The sequence below is a fragment of the Anguilla rostrata genome, chromosome 15 (assembly GCF_018555375.3).
Source record: "Anguilla rostrata isolate EN2019 chromosome 15, ASM1855537v3, whole genome shotgun sequence".
Classification (NCBI taxonomy): domain Eukaryota; kingdom Metazoa; phylum Chordata; class Actinopteri; order Anguilliformes; family Anguillidae; genus Anguilla; species Anguilla rostrata.
Window position 1 is genome coordinate 6564949 of NC_057947.1, and position 19675 is coordinate 6584623.

General features: G+C 50.3%; 1 protein-coding gene across 14 annotated transcripts in view; it reads left to right on the top strand.

Moving 5' to 3' along the window:
- LOC135241279 (disco-interacting protein 2 homolog A-like) overlaps positions 1 to 19675 on the top strand; it is a 103306-nt gene that overhangs the window by 64724 nt on the left and 18907 nt on the right. For 7 of the 14 annotated variants that reach the window (XM_064311522.1, XM_064311524.1, XM_064311523.1 and 4 more), the window contains exons 4-19: positions 16 to 135; positions 5957 to 6181; positions 7491 to 7676; positions 8343 to 8384; positions 10310 to 10429; positions 12645 to 12842; positions 13505 to 13596; positions 13885 to 13995; positions 14985 to 15108; positions 15273 to 15382; positions 15602 to 15704; positions 16483 to 16547; positions 16893 to 16986; positions 17259 to 17378; positions 18292 to 18406; positions 18939 to 19078. In XM_064311522.1, the coding sequence (XP_064167592.1) occupies positions 16 to 135; positions 5957 to 6181; positions 7491 to 7676; positions 8343 to 8384; positions 10310 to 10429; positions 12645 to 12842; positions 13505 to 13596; positions 13885 to 13995; positions 14985 to 15108; positions 15273 to 15382; positions 15602 to 15704; positions 16483 to 16547; positions 16893 to 16986; positions 17259 to 17378; positions 18292 to 18406; positions 18939 to 19078 (1965 nt within the window). Of the gene's footprint in view, positions 1 to 15; positions 136 to 3470; positions 3493 to 5956; positions 6182 to 7490; positions 7677 to 8342; positions 8385 to 10309; positions 10430 to 12644; positions 12843 to 13504; positions 13597 to 13884; positions 13996 to 14984; positions 15109 to 15272; positions 15383 to 15601; positions 15705 to 16482; positions 16548 to 16892; positions 16987 to 17258; positions 17379 to 18291; positions 18407 to 18938; positions 19079 to 19675 lie in introns of those variants that run through there. The other 7 variants (XM_064311532.1, XM_064311533.1, XM_064311535.1 and 4 more) reach the window with 4 other exon arrangements.

Consider the following 19675-nt stretch of genomic DNA (forward strand, 5'->3'; position numbering starts at 1 on the left):
GCTGTGTCTCCTCAGACATCCACACAGAAGCTGTGCAGGCAGCCTTGGCCAAGTACAAAGAGAGGAAGATGCCCATGCCCTCCAAGCGACGCTCCGTGCTAGTCCAGTCCTCCGTGGAGGCCTGCACTCCCCCAGGTAAGAGTCGCACAGCCTGTCGTGCCCAGGAAACTCTGGGACAAGTACCCACAATGCCATGCTCAACAAACTGTTTCGGCGAGAGACAACGACGGAGAGAAAGAGAGCCAAGTGATTTACTGGGACTTGGAAACGTTGACGCTTTGGGGACTCCCACGTTAAACGGAGTTGTTGTCATGGTTATGACATTTTGAATATATCATTTAGAGAAGGGGAATAACGCTGTGTTTTATGAATACTTTCCTTCTTCTCTCGGAGACAAGAAGCTTTCTCATCATTCGGTTCCCAGAACCCCTTCCCACATGTTTTGTATAAGTGTGGAATAATTCCATATTTAATGCAGCAGTAATGTGTGCAGATCTTTTGCGGTTTGACTGCTTTTGTGCTGTACCAGAGATCTGCAGAAATCTAACGGACACAGTGAATTCATGAATTATGGAGGTGTATCAGAAATCTGTGAACTAAAATGAGATCTCTCTAGTGTTATGGAGTTGAGGAGATTTTTTGCTGTGTGTGGACATGCCTGATTGTGTGTGTGTGTGTGTGTGCATGCGTGCTTGTCTGTGTGCATGCTTTCCTCAAAATATTTCTTTAATAATTGAGGGAAAATATTGAGAAAGTATGGCTACTAAAAGAGATGTAAGCTAGGTTTTTAACCGTATGCGTTTAAAAAAAAAAACTTATTATAGTACAGTTGTTTACTGCTTACCCACATTTACACTTTTATTGCCTCCATGATGTTCAATAAGCAGGTCTATGACATCACACTGACATCATCATTGTGAGCCCCTGGTGCAGAGAACAGGAAGTGATTTAGAGTGTAATACTACATACTGCCACCCTGGTCTTGGTTTCCAGCCATGAAGAATTCCCAAGATTTATCTCACATTGATCATACCTGTGTTTGCATAGACCTTTTTGGTGCCAGGCATAATGTTTACCCATGTACTTATTCCTTCAAGGGATTTATGTCATCACTCTATTCAGGTTAACGCCTACACTGAAAATCACATCAGTGTTATTACATATTTATTACATCTCTATAATAAAAAATAAGAGGGCAAGAAGCAGGATCGGCCAATCAGAGACTGCCCTTGCCTGAGGGGCTGGTATGGTGGGGGGGGGGGCAGCTGGGGCCTGGGTGCTCAGGCTTATTGTTTCAGATGAGAAGGGCCGAGGAGAAAGGCATATTTTACTGGTCTGTTTATGCCAGTTTTATGCTTAGTTTGCAGTCGCGTAGATCTGCACAATGAAGCCGACTGTTTAATGATTTGCATTATGGGACGTCAAAGCAGGACAAGTGAGATAGCCGGTCCCTGTCTCTGCCTGAGAGGCGGGTGTGAGCAAAGCAGAATTAGTTAGAGACTCTATATGTATGGGTTGGTGTTTGAGGCCTACAGGCCAGAGCTGTTTTATTTTATCATTATTTATAATATATCTTTCTTTGGCAGGGTGGAGGGGGGTGGCTGAGGGGCTTTGGTGGTAGTACGAATTCCTTCAAATACATGTTTACACGTGTTTGCAGTGCATATGTATGACCCACATTAGACCACCTGAAACCCATGACTGTCTGTAGTCTAGGTGAGGTGTCTGGCTTGCTGTCCCCTGACAGTGAGCGTCCAGTGAGGCTTCTACCCCAGAGTGAGGGCCACAGCATAATGTTCATCAGCACAGCCATGCCTTATACGCACAAACACACACACAAAACAGCTACACACACACTCTCTCACACACACGCACCGCACAGTTGCGCATGCACGCATACACACACTTCTACTGTTTTCTCTCTTCGGGCCGGACTCTGCCAGGCTTGTATGCATTGGGTATGTCATAGAAATGTGTGTGTTTTGTGTAGGTGTAGCAGATTTTCGGTGAAAAATAACACCCCGTTCTAATTCTTACGTTCATGTTGCAAAAGAGGACAAGTGTTAAACCTGTTCCCAGGAAAAACTGCTAATCTTCCGTATTAAACTGCAAAGTTGCGACATAAATGTTCATTTCTCGTTTCCAAAGTCCTTGGCCTTGGGTTGCTTAGGATAATGAGACTAGAAAACTCTCTTTCCCTCCCTCACATGGTATCTGTGTCAAGGTTGCTCAGAGAGAGGGACTGGGGGGGAGATCTCAAAGGCGAAGCTATAAACAAGAAAAGAAGCCATTTTGGCAGGGCACAGAAACGATGGCAAAAAAAAACTCATGAATTTCTCTCTGGTCTCAGAAGCAGCGTCAGTGTCAGCGCGCTCGTCGCAAATGTTCTTTTAACACGGTGCTGCCGTGGTGTGGCACAGTGGGTAAGGAACTGGGCTTGTAACCGAAAGGTCGCAGGTTCGATTCCCGGGTAAGGACACTGCCGTTGTACCCTTGAGCAAGGTACTTAACCTGCATTGCTTCAGTATATATCCAGCTGTATAAATGGATACAATGTACAAATGCACAAAGTTGTGTAAGTTGCTCTGGATAAGAGCGTCTGCTAAATGCCTGTAATGTAATGTAATGTGTAAACGAGGCGCATCAGTCACGCGGCGGAAGCGCTGCTTCGGCGCAACCTCTCTGGGCCCCGGCGTCTCTCGGTGGTCCTGCTCTGCAGCGGAGAGCCGGCGGCGCGTTCGGTCGCACCAGGTTAGCTTCTCGAAACGGGGAACGCCGCGCAGCGCGAGTCGACCTGGCCGCCGGCGGGGTTCGCTCGTCAGTGCTCGTATACGAGACGCATCGTGTACACGAGACGCATCGCCGTGCGTCGTCGAGTAAGGGCAGCCTCCGCCGTGACTCCAGCGGGACGGCCGGAGCGCGTGCAGAGCGGAGGACTGCTCCCTCGCCTCAGCTCGCCGTCCGCATCTGAGCCTCGGCCTGTCTCCGATTTGTTCCGACGCCCCCTCCCTCCGCCCCCTAACAAGCGTCCCCTCTCGTTTGATTAATTGCGTGATTAATTTTTTTGGCGAGCGCTCCCCGGAAGGCCAAGGCAGCCTGTCGGTTCGTCCTGTTCCCGTCTCGTTTCGCGCGCGCTGTTCTGTGATTGGCACCACCTCTTTCCTGTGAAAAATATTTTGGTATATCAGCAGCAGTTCCCCAGCGCACCCCGACCCCCCCCTTCTTTTCTCTCCCGTAGATTCAGTGTTGTTCGGATAGGCGGTGGCGGGGGGGGGTGGGGGTTGGGTTGGGTGGTTGGGGGGGGGGGTGCTGAAAGGACTTGTGAATATCATCATGTCAGATTCTAACACTGTTGGGAGTAGTTGAGTCAATTCTGAACTAAGTTTTGAAGGAAGGGCACCAGTGAGTGAATTTTTACTCACTTTTTGTCATGGAATTTCTCGACGGCCCTGAGCCGAATTGCACTACATTGGAGTGAAGCGCGTTAAATGCGTGAGTGGTTTAAGGCGCTGTGCGACGGCGGCGTCGAAATCAGAATTTCGTGAGTCTGTTCTCCGTGCTTTTTTCCTCCCGGTCCTCTTGTTATTTTATTCCACTCCCGGGCCCCTGCCAGCGTTGTGCTGAGTTTATATCGGGTCACCGTATTTAGGAGAGCTGCGTGCCAGAGCTTCTCATGGGTAAATAGGATGCCCCGATCCTTTGGTGACTGTGCGCGTGCTGAAATATTTATGCGAGCTGAATGAATTTGGTGTAATCGAAGCGTAAAAGCATTATTTTCTCTTATAGTGGTCACCCGCAGCTTATGGTTTCTGTGTGGAATAGCGGTGCGTTCTTTGTACGGGCCTGGGATTTAGGCTAGGCCTACTCTGTGCGTAGCGGTGGGATTTGAGGTTAAGGAACATTGCGTAAAACGGGCCGATTGCAGTTTCTGTTCCTGGTTACTGGATCATGTGATGAGGTGCTTTGCCTCTGTAAATAAACTTGATATATCCAGCTGTATTAGTGATTGGTATATGAACTGAGAACATTGTTCTGTATAAGCCTGTCTAATCAGCGAATTAGTAATGTTATGTAAACTATGGAGGGCTTAGAGAATATGACTGTTGGAAAGTTTAGTGAATGTGTGAAGGGAGATGTGCTGTGAATATTCACTCATAATCTGAGAGGAAATGCGAAGCCTTGATAATGACACTAATTAATAACGCAGTACCAGGAAGTACTCTCTGGACCATCTCCTGTTCTAAAGATAACTTGTCATGTGGCGTTCTTCTTGTAATTGCGTCTCTCCTGTCTGACGCACTAGTACCATGCTGGGCAAGTTCTGGTGAATTTCCCCTGGGCTGAGGGGTTCCTGCCATGTCCTAAGATGCGTCATTTAAAAAAACCCCAGGGTAAAAGCTGTGAACTTCCATCCAGAACATCTGTTCTGTTCACACTCCCCGGCCCTGTACCTGAGGAGAAAGTAGGCCAGCGTAGAGAGGAACAGGCTTGTGATACTCAGTCTGCTGGATCTCTTTTCATTTTGGAGTTTCGAACAGGCTTTTTTTTATCTTAGCCAACAAAAATCCCAATTTCACGGTATTTAAGATGAACAAAATAACAGCATGCAATTTGTGGTTTTTAATCTATCTTGCTGTGGGCGAGTTCAAGGCTACTGTTGGTGCTCATTAAAGTCCCCTGTGTGCAGAGAGAAACCCGTTCCACAAACGGCTGTACGAACTGGCGGCAGAGACGTGATTGACGGGGTTCATCGGCGTTCTCTTGGCGAAGGCCCCCATACTCTACCCGTAGACATTAGAGAGAATATAGTCTTATATATTCATGGTAAATGGTAAATGGACTGCATTTATATAGCGCTTTTATCCAAAGCGCTTTACAATTGATGCCTCTCATTCGCCAGAGCAGTTCGGGGTTAGGTGTCTTGCTCAGGGACACTTCGACACGCCCAGGGCGGGGATCGAACCGGCAACCCTCCGACTGCTAGACAACCGTTCTTACGTCCTGAGCCATGTCGCCCCATATTCAGTGCTCGCTTAGGCCTCTTGCGTCACTGCAGAGCAGGAGCACTAAAGCCATCATCGTCTGAGCGCTGAAAATAAGCCTCCATGTGCTTCGCAAGCTGCGGTCGTCTCGTAGCGTTTAAAAATAGCGAGCGCGCATTCGAGAAGGAGAACCGCGTTTGGAACGCACCGCTCTTTCTCCTGCGCGCTTAGCTCGGCTGTGCGTTTCTATATACGTGCAGACTATATACGTGCGAGTGTGGGTTTCTATATACGTGCAGACTATATACGTGTGAATGTGGGTTTCTATATACGTGCAGACTATATACGTGTGAGTGTGTGTTTCTATATACGTGCAGACCGTATACGTGCGAGTGTGCGTTTCTATATACGTGCAGACCGTATACGTGCGAGTGTGGGTTTCTGCGTTTCTCTGCCTCTCTCTCGTGGGACTGCTGGAGGCCTGGTGTCGTCTCGGCACAGTCTGGGGACCCAGGTGGAGCTCCAGCGAGCTTTCTCCTCCGAAGCGTACTCGTGATGCTAACCTTGTGATTTTTTAACATGGTGCCAACTAACTAGTCCTCACTAACCATCTTCACCACCCTTTCGTCACTTGTATGCATACAGTACAGTGGCACCGCAGGCATGATTCAGTTCTGTTGAGGGGGAAGAGGGTCTGGGCATATCCACAGAAAGCCGTGAGTGCGTACAGAAAGAGTTCATCTCGGCCGAACTCTTCTGAGTGCACATCGAGAGGCCGCCTCCATCTCCATCCGTCTGTCTGTCTCGTACAGTCATCGATTTCTGTCCCGTCTCTTCCTGTTGCTTTCATTCGCTCTCTCGCTGCATCAGTGCGGACGGGTAACCATGGCAACCATCACCGTGGTCACCTGCTGATCGCCGTGTCTGTGTTTTTTTTTGTTGTTGTTGTGACGCTGCCTGTCTTGACCACACAGACACCTCCTCGGCCTCTGAAGACGAGGGCTCGCTGCGTCGGCAAGGCCGGACCGCCTCCACCCCCTACCCGGGCCACCCCAGCGTGGAGCACTGGTTCAACCGGGTCATCCAGGGCTCCTCCACCTCATCCTCCGCCTCCTCCACCTCCTCCCACCCCGGGGGGAGGCCCCACGCCGCCGCCGCCGCCACCTTGCTGGCGGACCTCATGGCGCACACCCAGATAGGTCAGTGACAGGTGGCCCCGCCCCCCGCACCAATCCCAGCGCGTCCCCGGCCTCGTGAGCTCGTCCCTCTTTCTGACAGCAGCCACTCGTAGGCCCCCCCCTCTGCCTCCAGGCCCCGCCCTTCTCCCCACCCCTCACCTCATCGGGCCCGATCGCTGCATCGCTGCCTAGCGCGCCCCTACTGGGCTGGGAAAAAGGGAAATGGAAACCCAGCAGCTTCTCGCCTGGGTTTTTTGTGCACTTTCCACTGCGGTGTTTGGCATTGTCGTTTATTGTCCACACAGAGCTCTTCTTGTTCACTTGTTCAGATGAGTGTTATTCTTCTGAGGCTCTGACCTCTGTAAGGCAGTCACGCCATAGACTGCAGTGAACCCAGAGCTTTCTTCTCGTCTCATTGGATGAGGGTTGCATTGTGGGTCCTGTTCATTTTTACAGCATTTTTGGCCTCTTTATACCCTGCTCTGTTGATTTGTTTTATTGTTTTTTTAGTTTCCCCCTCAAATTTCCAACTTAATTTTTCATTTTTACATTCATCTTAAGTACAGAAGTGAAATGTTCTGGCATCTTCAGTCCTGTTGCCTTTTCATATTTATTCTGTTTTTTTTTTTTACACGGAGAGGCTAAATTATGAATGAGATTCTGGAACTTTTTCCCCCTCCGGCTATATTAGGTCTCTTTGAACTGCTCTTCACAGGGCACTGCTCATAAAGCTAGGCTGTGTGTTTACTTTCTCCCAGAGGAGGCTGGCAGAAAGCTCACTGGCTGAGATTGCACCACTGCATGGCGCCTATAGGTGGCAGTAGCGAGGGCATGCCACAGAGGCTAATGCTTGGATTGGAGGGGCGAGTTATGGATATTATTCAAAGTTCTGTTTTGGTGCTGAATTTTACTGGATGTTTTTTGATTGAACACCCATAAAATCCATAAAACCCATGCATTATGGCTTTGAACGCAAAATTAAATTTGACATGAAATTCTTAATTCAGCAGTAGCCCCCTTTTCGGGGTTGACTTATGCCAGAGTACTGAATGCATGCATACTGGGCTTTTCTACTGTTTGTTTCACAGTCTGCCACATGTGACCATAATGGTTCAAAAAAGACTTGTGCCACCAAAAAAAAAAAGAATGGAATATACAAAAACGAGTGAATATTCCATTCTTTTTTTTTTGGTGGCACAAGACACACAAATTAAAATACCCTGTGCTTAATGCTCCACTCAGTCAGAGATGGAGCAGCTCCACAGGCTTGTGGGAACTGTGCTGTAACTGCGGTGGCCCCTGGTTTGACCTTTGACCCCCCTCCCCGCAGATAACCACTCTGCGCCCCCCGATGTGACGGGCGTGTCCGAGCGCCCCGCGCAGGCGGAGCGGCCCCAGGTGCCCTCGGTGCGAGGCGTCCCGCGGGGCTACAACCACGGCAACGCCCTGGAAACCGCCGACGGTGAGCTCCCTGAACTCACTGCCACGCCCTCCTGTCTGAACCCTCGAATCCATGGTAACGGGGCCAGTGGGGTATTCACCCTCCTTCTGACGCGTGTGTACTGTGAGACAGCTTTAGAGGATGCCTAGTCTATTACAGATGAAGATTGTGTGGAAATGCCATGCTTTAGAACATAGGCTAGATGATATAGGATGGCAAGCCTATTAATGGTGATTAAGACTGGAAGTAATTATACATTAAATGGAATTAAGAATCGCTCCCATTAGACTTTGAGATAAATATGGTGTTCATTTCGGAATGGGTGTGTTTTGGGAAGCATGCCCCGGTTTTTTTGTTAGTGACAGATACGGGTGGGGCACGGACGGAAGCACGTGACCTCATCGTTAGGGACACGCCCCCTTGCCTGTGTCTGCCGGTGCGCGTACCGCAGTCAGCCCGGTGAAACACACAGCGCTGGGGCACGGGTTCAGAACCCAGGATGAGCGCGGAGGCCCCAGCGCTCGGAGGGTGGACGTGCTCCTCGGTTTCTGATTGGCCCGGGAGGTTTAGAAGAATGTGACTGGGTCGGGGAGGGAGGAGCAGTGGACGGGATTGGCTTGCCCTCTGAAAAGCGATCTGCAGTTGTGATGAAACGATTGAATTCCCGGGCCCTGTTTTTTAGGACCGGGGCGGGGCGTGGCGTGCCGAATGTGTGTTTCACTGACGTGTTTTTCTCCTCAGGCTTCGCTGGGAAAGCCGGCAGTGTGGTCCGTAGAACGGATGGTATTTATCAGTCGTTTCTCAAGCTTAACTGCGGGTCTTAGTGTCTGTGAGCCTAGCTTCTGTTCCTGTCACTTCCAACACTCCTGTCCCTCCAGCTGTACGTTACATCCACCTACCTGTCTGTCGGTTTGTGCCCAGTGAACTTACGATAGGACATGTTACAGCATCTTGTAACGCATTTAATAACACACCATTACATAACACATAACACATAACCCGCACACGTAGACACACACAGACACACACACACAATGAGCAAAAAGAGATTTTTCTGTTAAAAGTACTTTTATGAACAGCCATGTAACTGCTTGGGAATATAAAGCTATTACTTTGGTGTTTATTCTCAGCTGACATTATTGACCAGGATACTCTACTTTACCAAAGATGTGCTGCTGTCTCTAGAGTACTATCCATGACTTCCAGTGCACAGTGTCTGTGTTCGTCTCTGCAATACTGGCTTGGTAATATGTCCTTAGAGAAAATAGCCATAAAATTCTTGAGTATGCTTTTATTGAAGAGTCATTAAAGGTTATGTAAAGCGGTCACACATCCCACTCCCCTTGAAATATAATAGCCATTTTTTTCAAATCTAAAAACTATAAATAAATGAAATGTACTTAATATTTTATGAACCAGCCACGTCCCGCTTGCTATACGACTCGTGCTGCTGGAAATCGTGTTGTAACGAGTTGTACGATATCAGTGTTCTGGTCGTGCTGATTGTTTCAAGCAGCGATTACAGCGTCCGAGTCAGCGCTCTCAGGCCTGACTGAAACTTTAGACATTTTCTCCCTGAAAATGCTTTGTAAGCCTGGCCCCCTAAGCATGTATTAAATTTACACATGCATATACACATATAACATGCAAATACAGACTCGCTCATTCATATCTATATTTACATACGCACGTCCCTCTGTTGGTCTTTGACTGGTTTGGTTTTGTCAGTATGTTTTTCTCGGTCGTCCCCTTAAAAGTCACCGGGTCTTTGAATTGGCCTCTAAAGTGCAGTACTGACCTTTGACCCATGGGGGCACTGTTCTCAGACTTCAGACAGGAGAGGAAGTGAAACCTGCCCAGGACAGAATGAGCTCAGCCTGTAGACATGGCTCTGGTCCCCAGGGCTGTGATGAAATGTTGGTGAAAGGGCCAGAAATGACTGCCTCTGATTTAGACTCTGATCTAACTGTAGTTCCTTTTAAAAACAAGCAAATAGTTTTAAATGTCGGCTTGAAGTCTGCCAGCTACTTTTTTTTTTAACTGTTACCCAAAGTTCTTGAGTTAGAGTGGAAGGGAAAAAAAATGGAAGGAAAGGAAACTAAAAAAAATCTTGCTTAAATTGGTTGAAGGAGTTTCACCTGGGATAAGAAAAATCTTTCTGCAAATGCCTTTGCTTTGACAAATGTCCAGTGAAGCGTTTTTAATGTTTGCTTTCGTGTTGCTCTCACTTCGTTTTGACTTTCTTATGTTCTGTGCATTTTGCGCTTGTGCTGACCCTGCTTACTAAAATGTCTTTATGTCGATGCTGTCATGTGTCCCCGATCAGTCATCAATTCCTTTTTGAAGGGGACTTGCACGTGCTGTTGTCTGTGGTGACAGTGATTTAGCTGTTGTGGTACTGGAATTCTCATGACTGGGTGATAGACTGAATACATATGGAATGATTTAGAGCATCCTGTTGCTAGGCAGCAGTGAGCAGGTTGTCCCCTGTAAACCGTGTACTTCTGAGCACAGTGGGTCTCGCACTGCAGCCTCTCATCTCCTAGACGACCGTTGTTTGTGCACGCCCCCAGTTTGACTGACAGTTGGAATCTCCTCGCTGTCTGGATTTGTCTGGCTCGCGTCCTGGTCGCTGACCTTTCCTCTGTTCATCTCTTTCTTGCTCTCCTCCTCCTCCCCTCCCCTGCTCCCTCCCTCCCCGCCCCCAGGGGTCCCCGTAAGCAGCCGAGTCTCCTCCAAGATCCAGCAGCTGCTGAACACGCTGAAGAGGCCCAAGCGGCCGCCCCTGCGCGAGTTCTTCCTTGACGACTTCGAGGAGCTGCTGGACGGTGAGCGGAGACCGTCCGATTCAGGGGTGTTTGCTAAAGAGTTCATTTAGCAACGCTGGTGCGTTCCTCACCCGTATCGAGAGAGAGAGAGAGAGAGAGCGCACGTTAATGAGGTGGAGACCATCAGCAGAGGCTCAAGAGAAACTTAAATTGAGGTCGCACACTCTTGTTTGATTCTTAATTGATTACCAACATCAGCACCTGGCATTGGCTTGAAGCTGTCGAAACATTGCTTCTTTTTTTTTTTGCACACATGGTTTTTTTGAATGATGTCATTCTTTCAAAACGTGGTTGTGGAGTTAACGAGCGTGTTTGACTTTGATATAAACATGCCGCATAAGGCCAACTTAAAAGCTGCTCCTAGCCCAAACGGCAAAGTTTGTGACGTCATCTGTTTCCTGTCAGAGTGTAGCGAGGGCACCGCGCTGCCGGTAAGTACCAGCAGCCCCCCCCCCCCCCCCCCCAGCTGTGGGGGCGGCTGCACCTGCAGGTGTGTTGACATACTCAGAAAGGAAGCAGCCCAGCAGAGAGCGTGGGCGTGTTCGCGGGGGTGGGGGGGGGGGTACGGACACCCGCAAGCTTCGCCGAAACCAGACCCCCGTCCCCAGCGCCCACTTCCTCTTTGCCTGGCGCTAGCTGTTAGCGTTCAGGTTTATCAGGGGGGTTACCGCTCGAATGGAACAGAAAACAAGCCGGCAGTCAAAAAATGACGTGAGCTGGGTATTTTAAGGAGCGGTGGGCTCGCGCAGCGGAGGCTTGCGGTTGGTGAAACGGACGCGGCCTACGCGGCGTCGCTGACGCGGGCCGCGGGCTTTTAATAACGGCGGGCTCGGCGGGCGAACATCCTGGCCCCCGAGCTCACGCCACGGCGCTTCCCGTCGCCGCTCGTTCCAGGTCGGGTGGGCGGGGCCAGGGGGGGCATTACGACTCATCGATCCGGACGATCCATCCTGCGTCGGCTCGAAGGGCGACGATCCGATCCTGTCGATGCAGCGCGCAAAAATCGATCCGTGTCATTATGGATCACAGCCAAGTGTTTATTTCTGTGTCCATAATCTCATGGCGGTTTGCTGTCTAGCAGCACTGCCAACAGCATCGTTTTCTACCTTTTCTGACTCGGCCTCATAATCACCCGGGCTAGTGCTGTTTTTCTTCCTGTTAAAAATGCCATAAATAAGTATTTGCAATCTCATCCTCCATTTTGATTGTATGCGTGTGCTGTAACAATTGTTGTTAGTTGGATCATATTCAGTATATCAGTCGTTTATTTCTGTATCAGATCGTTTTGGATTTTGTCGTACCAAATGTGATATCGGCAAATTTGTGATATTGGCAAATATCAAACTGTTGCAACAGGGATGGAAATGTTATTGTATTGCGGGGAACCCTGAGGTCTGCACCCCTAGTTTGCGCCTGTGTCCTGTCCATCAGCAAGAGAATGCTGCCAGCACCCCTCCACAATCACTCCTTCACTCTCACCCCTTCACATCCCCCTGCGTAAGTGCACAGATGCTAAAAAAAGGGCGGATGAGATTTCGCCGTTTGAATGGGACCGCGGCTAAACGTTAGCCCCTGTAGTGGCCTCCCACAGAAACTGGCCCACAGGCGCGAGCGTGGCGGTGTTTTTGCTTGACTGGAAGGTGCGGCGGCTGTGCTTTGGGGGGGTGCGTTCTGTGGTTCGGTCTGCGAGGTTTATAAACCTATTCCTGACCTGTCTGGGTTTGGCAGGCTCATCACACACGAGGGACAGCAGTGTGTGACAGCGGTGTGTGACAGCAGTGTGTGACAGCAGTGTGTGACAGCAGTGTGTGACAGCGGTGTGTGACAGCAGTGTGTGACAGCAGTGTGTGTGACAGCGGGGACCGCAGTGAAGACGTTATGAAAGGACTCATAAAGCCGTTAGTGAATACTGCACCGCGCACCCCTGGCCCACCTTATTTAGTTCAGCCCTGTGTTTTAGTAACCTTCCCCCCGTCATACTACTGATCGCTTTCAAAAGAACTGGGTGTTCATTTATTGGCGATGTGTGGTGCTTGATACAGCTGCTTCCGATTCACACCTCTGTGTGGGTGTGTGTGTGTGTCTGTGTGTCTGCATGTGTGTGTGTCTGTGCGTGCGTGTGTGTATATGTGTGTGTGTGTGTGTGTGTGCGCGCCTGTGTGTGTCTATTTCTGCGTGTATGCGTGTGTGTGCGTGTGTATGTGACCCTCCTCAGTCCAGCATCCCGACCCGAACCAGCCCAAGCCGGAGGGGACCCAGATGAGCCCGCTCGACGGGGAGCCCCTGGGCGTGGTCACAAACTGGCCCCCCTCCCTGCTGGTGTCCCTCCAGCGCTGGGGCACCACCCAGCCCAAGAGCCCCTGCCTGACCGCGCTGGACAACGCCGGCAAGCCCGTCTACACGCTCACCTACGGTAAGAGCTGCCCTGCGCCACCGCTGAGCACTGCCACTCTGCACTGCGGTCTGCTCCGTGTACAGTGGAGCTCAACACTCAGCCGTCTGCTGCAGTTTTAGCAGCATCTAAAATGTCCTTCACTGAACATAAAAACTGTCCAAAACTGGCCAATCAGAAACACACAATAATATAATATCACAAAAGAGAAGTAAGTGAATTATCACTTTAATTTAATAACAGTCATGGTGACATGCTGTCTTATTGACTTTTTTTTACTAGATGCCAATGGCCTTGAATGCTCTTTTAAACATGTATTTTCACGCAATTGGGAATGCTCAGTTTTGTTCAGTGGAACTTGTGATGGAGCCCCAGTACACTGTAAAAAAAAAAAAAACACATTTCACAGTGAAATACTAGCAACAGGGTTGCCAGAACTTTACTGTACCATATAAATAACGGTAGCAGTATGCTCAGCATACGGTAGCAGGCTGTGTATCAACCGAATATTAAATGCAGCACGGCGTTTCACCATAAACAATACAACTATTCACATTTCAGCTGTTTGCAGTTCCGTACCTTCGCTGTTTCAGACTTTCAAATTCCCAGACATTCTTTAACAGTGCGCGCTGCCCGTGTGTGGGAGCGCGAACGTGACCCCTGCTGGCGTTTCCCCCCCGCAGGAAAGCTGTGGACGCGGAGCCTGAAGCTGGCCTACACCCTGCTGAACAAGCTGAGCTCCAGAAACGAGCCCTTGCTTCGCCCCGGCGACCGCGTGAGTGTCTCCCCCTCTCGGCCTCTCCTCACGGATCGCCGGCTCCGCGCTGCTCCGAGGTTAAACCCTCGAGGTGTGAGGTCACAAATAATTGATTGGAATGTTCTTAGCTGAACATTCTAATGCTTATGTAACAATCACTGATGGTAATCAAAATCAGAGTTCTAGAACACTGACTTAGAATGTTGAAGAAACGTTCCAGCAATCCTGCTCTTCGAAGGCTAAGTGCTGAACGCCATCCTGGAGGTGGAGAAGTGCAGGGTGGCTCACGCTGTGCTTGTTTCTTAGGTTGCGCTCGTGTTCCCAAACAACGACCCTGTGATGTTCATGGTGGCCTTCTATGGGTGTCTCCTGGCTGAGCTGGTGCCTGTGCCCATAGAGGTGCCCCTCACAAGGAAGGTGAGATGGTTATGAGCCGCACTGAAGCCACCGACGAAATGCAATACTGACCTCGAGTGGTGAAGACTGGTACTGAGACGCTTCTTTTCACAGAACGGCAGTATATTAAGTAAAATAGCAGATTGCTTTTAATCAGAACAACTTGCAGTTGTTTAAATATAAATTTCAATTGCAAACCACCAGGAAAACCAAATCTGCCACTAGAGCCACTTGCTATGTAGCCCTCACAATGCACTTTAGCCAGGTAAAAATAAAACAGTCATCTCCCTAGGTGAGCCCATTGGGTTAATTTGCAAACAGTCAGTGTTTGAGAATTTCTCAGCATCACGCACATTGTCAGTCTCAGGAAGTTCAGCATTCACCGCCGCTTTGTCATGGATCGCGGAGTGCTGAGTGGAGGGAGGCGCGGATGCATAGTCATGAGTCCGGAACGCCCTGGCGTCTCCTTCCTTCCTGTCTCAGTTACAGCAAAGGAAGAGTCACTGACGCGATGCCGTTTTTTCCCCACTCCACGGGTCTAGTTTTGCTTTGATGTCTCTGGTTCGAGTGATTAATTATAGACGGCACACCTGCAGTGTGTGTGGGAGGGTTGTCTTAGGCCGCCAAGGGCTTTTGAAGTGGGGATTTATGGTGGGATCTTTTAATAGTAGGAGATGCAGTTGATCTTCCCTCTTGGCACTTTCCTTCTAGCATCAGTGACATCATCGTGGCTTTGTGACATCATTGCCTTTGTCCCTACCTTCTTAGTCAACAGGCTCTGTGCAAATAGCTGCACTCCTTCTGTATTTTAAGTGCTTAAAATGCACCCTTCCCCTGCTAATTAGGATCTGTGTTGTAGAACTGACTTACTAAGCTTGTCTGTTTGTTGAGGGTATGTTGTAATGTCTTGTGTTGGAGGCCAACATGGTTAAGCTGTTTTGTGTCGAGTGTGTACGGGGTCATGTGATCAGGGTCAGTGTACTAACGTGCCCCTTTCTGCCGGCCCTTAGGATGCAGGAAGTCAGCAGATCGGCTTCCTTTTGGGCAGCTGCGGGGTCACGCTGGCTCTGACGACGGACGCCTGTCAGAAGGGACTTCCCAAAGCTCAGACGGGGGAGGTCGCGACCTTCAAAGGTGGGCGTCCGCTACAGAGGTGCATTTGGACACCAGTATTATTCGTTATTTAGCATGACCCTCAAACAAGCAGTAGCCAGGAGACTCAGTGAGAAAAGATGGACAGTGTAGAGGGTCTTCATTATGTGTCTGTTGTGTGTGTGTGTGTGTGTGTGTGTGTGCAGGTTGGCCACGGTTGCTGTGGTTTGTGACAGACGGAAAGCATGTAGTCAAGCCCCCGAAAGACTGGCACCCCTCTTTACGGGACGCCAGCAATGAGATCGCCTACATAGAGGTAAGTGCTGGGTCCCAGAAAAAAAAAATTCTAAGGTAACAAAAATATTCATTTCATCAGTTTTATTTTTAAAAAATGTACACTATATTCATGCTCTACCTTAAAACCTGCAGCGATAGGCTTTTATATCATTATCTTCCGGAATATTGTTGAGTGGCTTTGCAGAATGTGGTGTAATGTTGAATAATACAGAATTTGTCTCCTTCCCCTCGAACGCAGTATAAGACCAGCAAGGAGGGCAGCACCATGGGCGTCGCGGTGTCGCACTCGGCCATGCTGGCGCACTGCCACGCGCTCACGCAGGCCTGCGGGTACGCCGAGGGTGAGTGCGGCACTGTGCCCTCTGTGCCACCCCGATCGGTGGGCCTTACAGAACCCGGGATGGCTCGAGTTCCAAGGCCGGGCTTCCGTTCCATTTTTGTTTGTCATTGGTCAGCTCGGCCTGCCGGCTTCACTAGCATTGGGCCCCTTAGGTATGTGGGCGGAGTCTGTAGGCCTTGTGAATGCGGGAGCTTCATTTTAGGCAATGAATCCTAGGAGATAAACGTGGTTGGTTTGAAACCAGCAAGCCTCCATCTCTGGCCACAGTGCACAACCAGAGGACCAAATACTGTGTATGTCATATGGAGTTATTTTATATGGGAATCCGCCTTGGAATTCGAATAGTCCAGGCAGGAGTCTCGATCAGAGCCGATTGGCTGCATTTCGTGAGGTGCTGCTGGTGGGGTGGTGGATAGTGCAGTGGGAAGTCAGGGACCCAGCTGAGCTTGGGTCCCGCTCCTGTTTTGTGGCCCCAGCTCTGGAGTGGAGAAGGTGTGCATATGGTCTGCGTACAGGGCAGTGTCTCCTGCAGTCATGCATTTTCCCTCACTGGACTGGGGACTCACTTCATTTCTCCACATCCAGGTTATTTTATTTCCCTTAGGTCTTAGGGCTGCCAGATGCTCAGATTAATTTGAGTCCTGATTCTTACTATTTAGGGGAATGACTCATGTCTCCCTCCCATTTAAATCAGTATGTTATGTAAGTATAACCTCCTGGAGAGGTACTTGTGTTTATTTACTAATAACAGGAGAACTCCTCTCCTTTCTCTTCTCCAGCTGAGACCATCACAAATGTTCTGGATTTCAAGAGGGATGCAGGGCTTTGGCACGGAGTTCTCACGGTTAGTGTTGGTTTTATAGTGCGTGCCATACGTGTGCACACACATGCATGTACCCACACTTGATCGCACACATGTACACGCGCATACACGAACACGCGTGCACGCACACATTTTCACAGACACACACACACACACGCACGCACAGGCACACACGCACAAAGTGCTCTTCAGACCCGCGGCTGGAATGCGTGTGATTACTTACCTTAAATTATAAATGCCTCAGACCAGCTACGGTTCAGTGCTGAAACACCGCGGACGGCCTCGACGTCCGCACCGCTGTAACCTGTATCCCTGCGCCCGTGGCAGCTGTGTGAAGTGTGCTGTGTCGTTGTGATTGCATGACAGAGTGTAATGAACAGGACGCACGTCGTCAGCATCCCCTACTCCCTGATGAAAGTCAACCCCCTCTCCTGGATTCAGAAAGTGCACACGTACAAAGGTGAGGGTCGTCTGAGGAAGACCAAGCTAAAAGCCCGGCTCTGATTCGCTGTGAGTTTGGCGTGGCCTACCCGTGTTGTCCTTATTGATCCTGTACGCGTTTTTCCGTTGGCTTTCGCGACCACGTCTGTGTCTTTCCCTGTGTGCGAGTGACCCGCCTTGATGTCTGAATGCTGGGTTCGATTGGCTGAGGTTCTCGTTGGCCCGGTCGCTGTGCCGCGATTGGTCGAGGCCTCGCCTGACGGCGCGGCGCGCCTGTGCTCTGGTCCGCAGCCCGGGTGGCGGTGGTGAAGTCCCGGGACATGCACTGGTCCCTCCTGGCCCAGCGGGACCAGCGGGACGTCAGCCTCAGCTCCCTCCGCATGCTCATCGTCGCCGACGGAGCCAACCCATGTGAGTTAGCGTACGGTCAGCGTATGGTCAGCCGTACGGTCAGCCGTATGGTCAGCGTACGGTCAGCGTGCTGTGAACGCTTGGCCCCCGCGGTCCTCTGCTTTTACTGATGCGTGCGTGTGTGTGTGTGTGTGCGTGCGTGCGTGCGTGTGTGTGTGCGTGCGTGTGCGTGCGTGTGCGTGCGTGTGTATGTGCGTGTGTATGTGTGTGTGTGCGCATGTGTGTGCACGTGTGTGTGTATGTGTATGTGTGTGTGTGTGCGTGTGTGTGTGTATGTGTGTGCGCGCATGTGTGTGTGCACGTGTGTGTGTGTGTGTGTGTATGTGTGTGCGTGTGTGTGTGTGTGTGTGTATGTGCGTGTGTATGCGTGTGTATGTGTGCGTGTGTGTGTGTGTATGTGCGTCTGCGTGTGTGTGCGTGCGCGTGCGTGTGTGTATGTGCGTGTGCGTGCGTGTGTATGTGCGTGTGTGCGTGTGTGTGTGTGCGTGCGTGTGCGTGCGTGTGCGTGCGTGTGTATGTGCGTGTGTATGTGTGTGTGTGCGCATGTGTGTGCATGTGTGTGCACGTGTGTGTGTATGTGTGTGTGTGTGCGTGTGTGTGTGTATGTGTGTGCGCGCATGTGTGTGTGCACGTGTGTGTGTGTGTATGTGTGTGCGTGTGTGTGTGTGTGTGTATGTGTGCGTGTGTATGTGCGTGTGTATGTGTGCGTGTGTGTGTGTGTGTGTATGTGCGTCTGCGTGTGTGTGCGTGCGCGTGCGTGTGTGTATGTGCGTGTGCGTGCGTGTGTATGTGCGTGTGTGCGTGTGTGTGTGTGTGTGCGTGCGTGCGTGCGTGTGTATGTGCGTGTGTGTGCGTGTGTGTGTGTGTGTGTGTGTGCGTGTGCGTGTGTGTGTGCGTGTGCGTGTCCCCGCAGGGTCCATCTCCTCCTGCGACGCCTTCCTCAACGTGTTCCAGGCGCGGGGGCTTCGGCCCGAGGTGATCTGCCCCTGCGCCGGCTCCGCTGAGGCCATGACCGTCGCCATCCGCAGGTAACGAGAGGAACTGCGCCCTGCCGAAACGTGAATATTCACAAGCACTTTCATGAATATCAAATCTAATACATTTTTATGCCCTACTATGAGGGAGAGAACCAGTTTGAAATGGGGTTGTAAAAACTCCTGGGTGTGTCTGTGTGCACGCCCGTGTGTGTTTACACACTCGCGTTTGTGTGTGCCTCTCACATTGATCGATCGATTGATTGATTGATTTTTATTTTGGGTAACAGAATTTCTGAACAGAAGTTCTGCCCAGAGGATGGCACTTTAAACGCATTAGCAACACTTTACTTCCAGTGTGGTCCTCGGCCTCAAGACAAAAAACATGAACACGACGTACAACAGACAATGAAACACTCAAATGCCACCACTTTAATGAATTTCACATTGAGCAGTTATTAACTCTAAGACACGATCACCTCGAAAAATGTGGGACCCTGTGCTGTATACTTACCTGTGTTGTACGTTTATCTGAGATCTGAGGTAAGGAAGTAAAGCGTGTGCGTGTGCCTGGTGCTCTCCGCAGGCCCCCGGAGACGGGCGTGCCCCCCCCGGGGAAGGCGGTGCTGTCCATGGGCGGGCTGAGCCACGGCGTGATCCGGGTGGACACGGAGGAGAAGCTGTCCGTGCTCACCGTGCAGGACGTGGGGCAGGTCCTCCCGGGCGGTACGTCCCGCCCCGCCCGCCCCGCCCCGCGTCCCGGAGGGGCCGGGGTCGCTCGCTGCGTGTGCTCGCTCATGCGCCTAATCTCTTGACCCTTCTGAAAACGATACTTTAGAGCTGGATGACTGCACGGGTTTCTTATGCCCGAATACTGCCGTAAACCTGTGGGAGTTGTTTTAGTGTGGATACACAGTACACATGTTAGTCCAGAGCTTAGAAAGTGATGTACAGTGCTCAATTAGGGAATTGGGTGAGTTTGATGCTCCAGGACAATATGCCTGTGACTCTCCTCATATAATGCTAAGAGCGTAGAAAATAAATTGCAACTTCTGCATTCGAGAAGGAAGCTGCTCAGAATTTTCTCTGTAGACAGCAGTTATGTGAATTCTGGAGAGAAATGATGATGTAGTATTTTCCACTCCAAAAAAAGGACACCAGTCAGGATTTAAACCACTGAAAAGTTATCACTGTTGCTTCATTATTACTTATGATGGAAAACTGAAAAGACCACATATCACAGTGCAAGTGTGACAGAGTGGCACTCCAGTGGCATTATCGGGACCAAGGTTAGCCCTAGGACACCAAGATAAGGCATTCTCC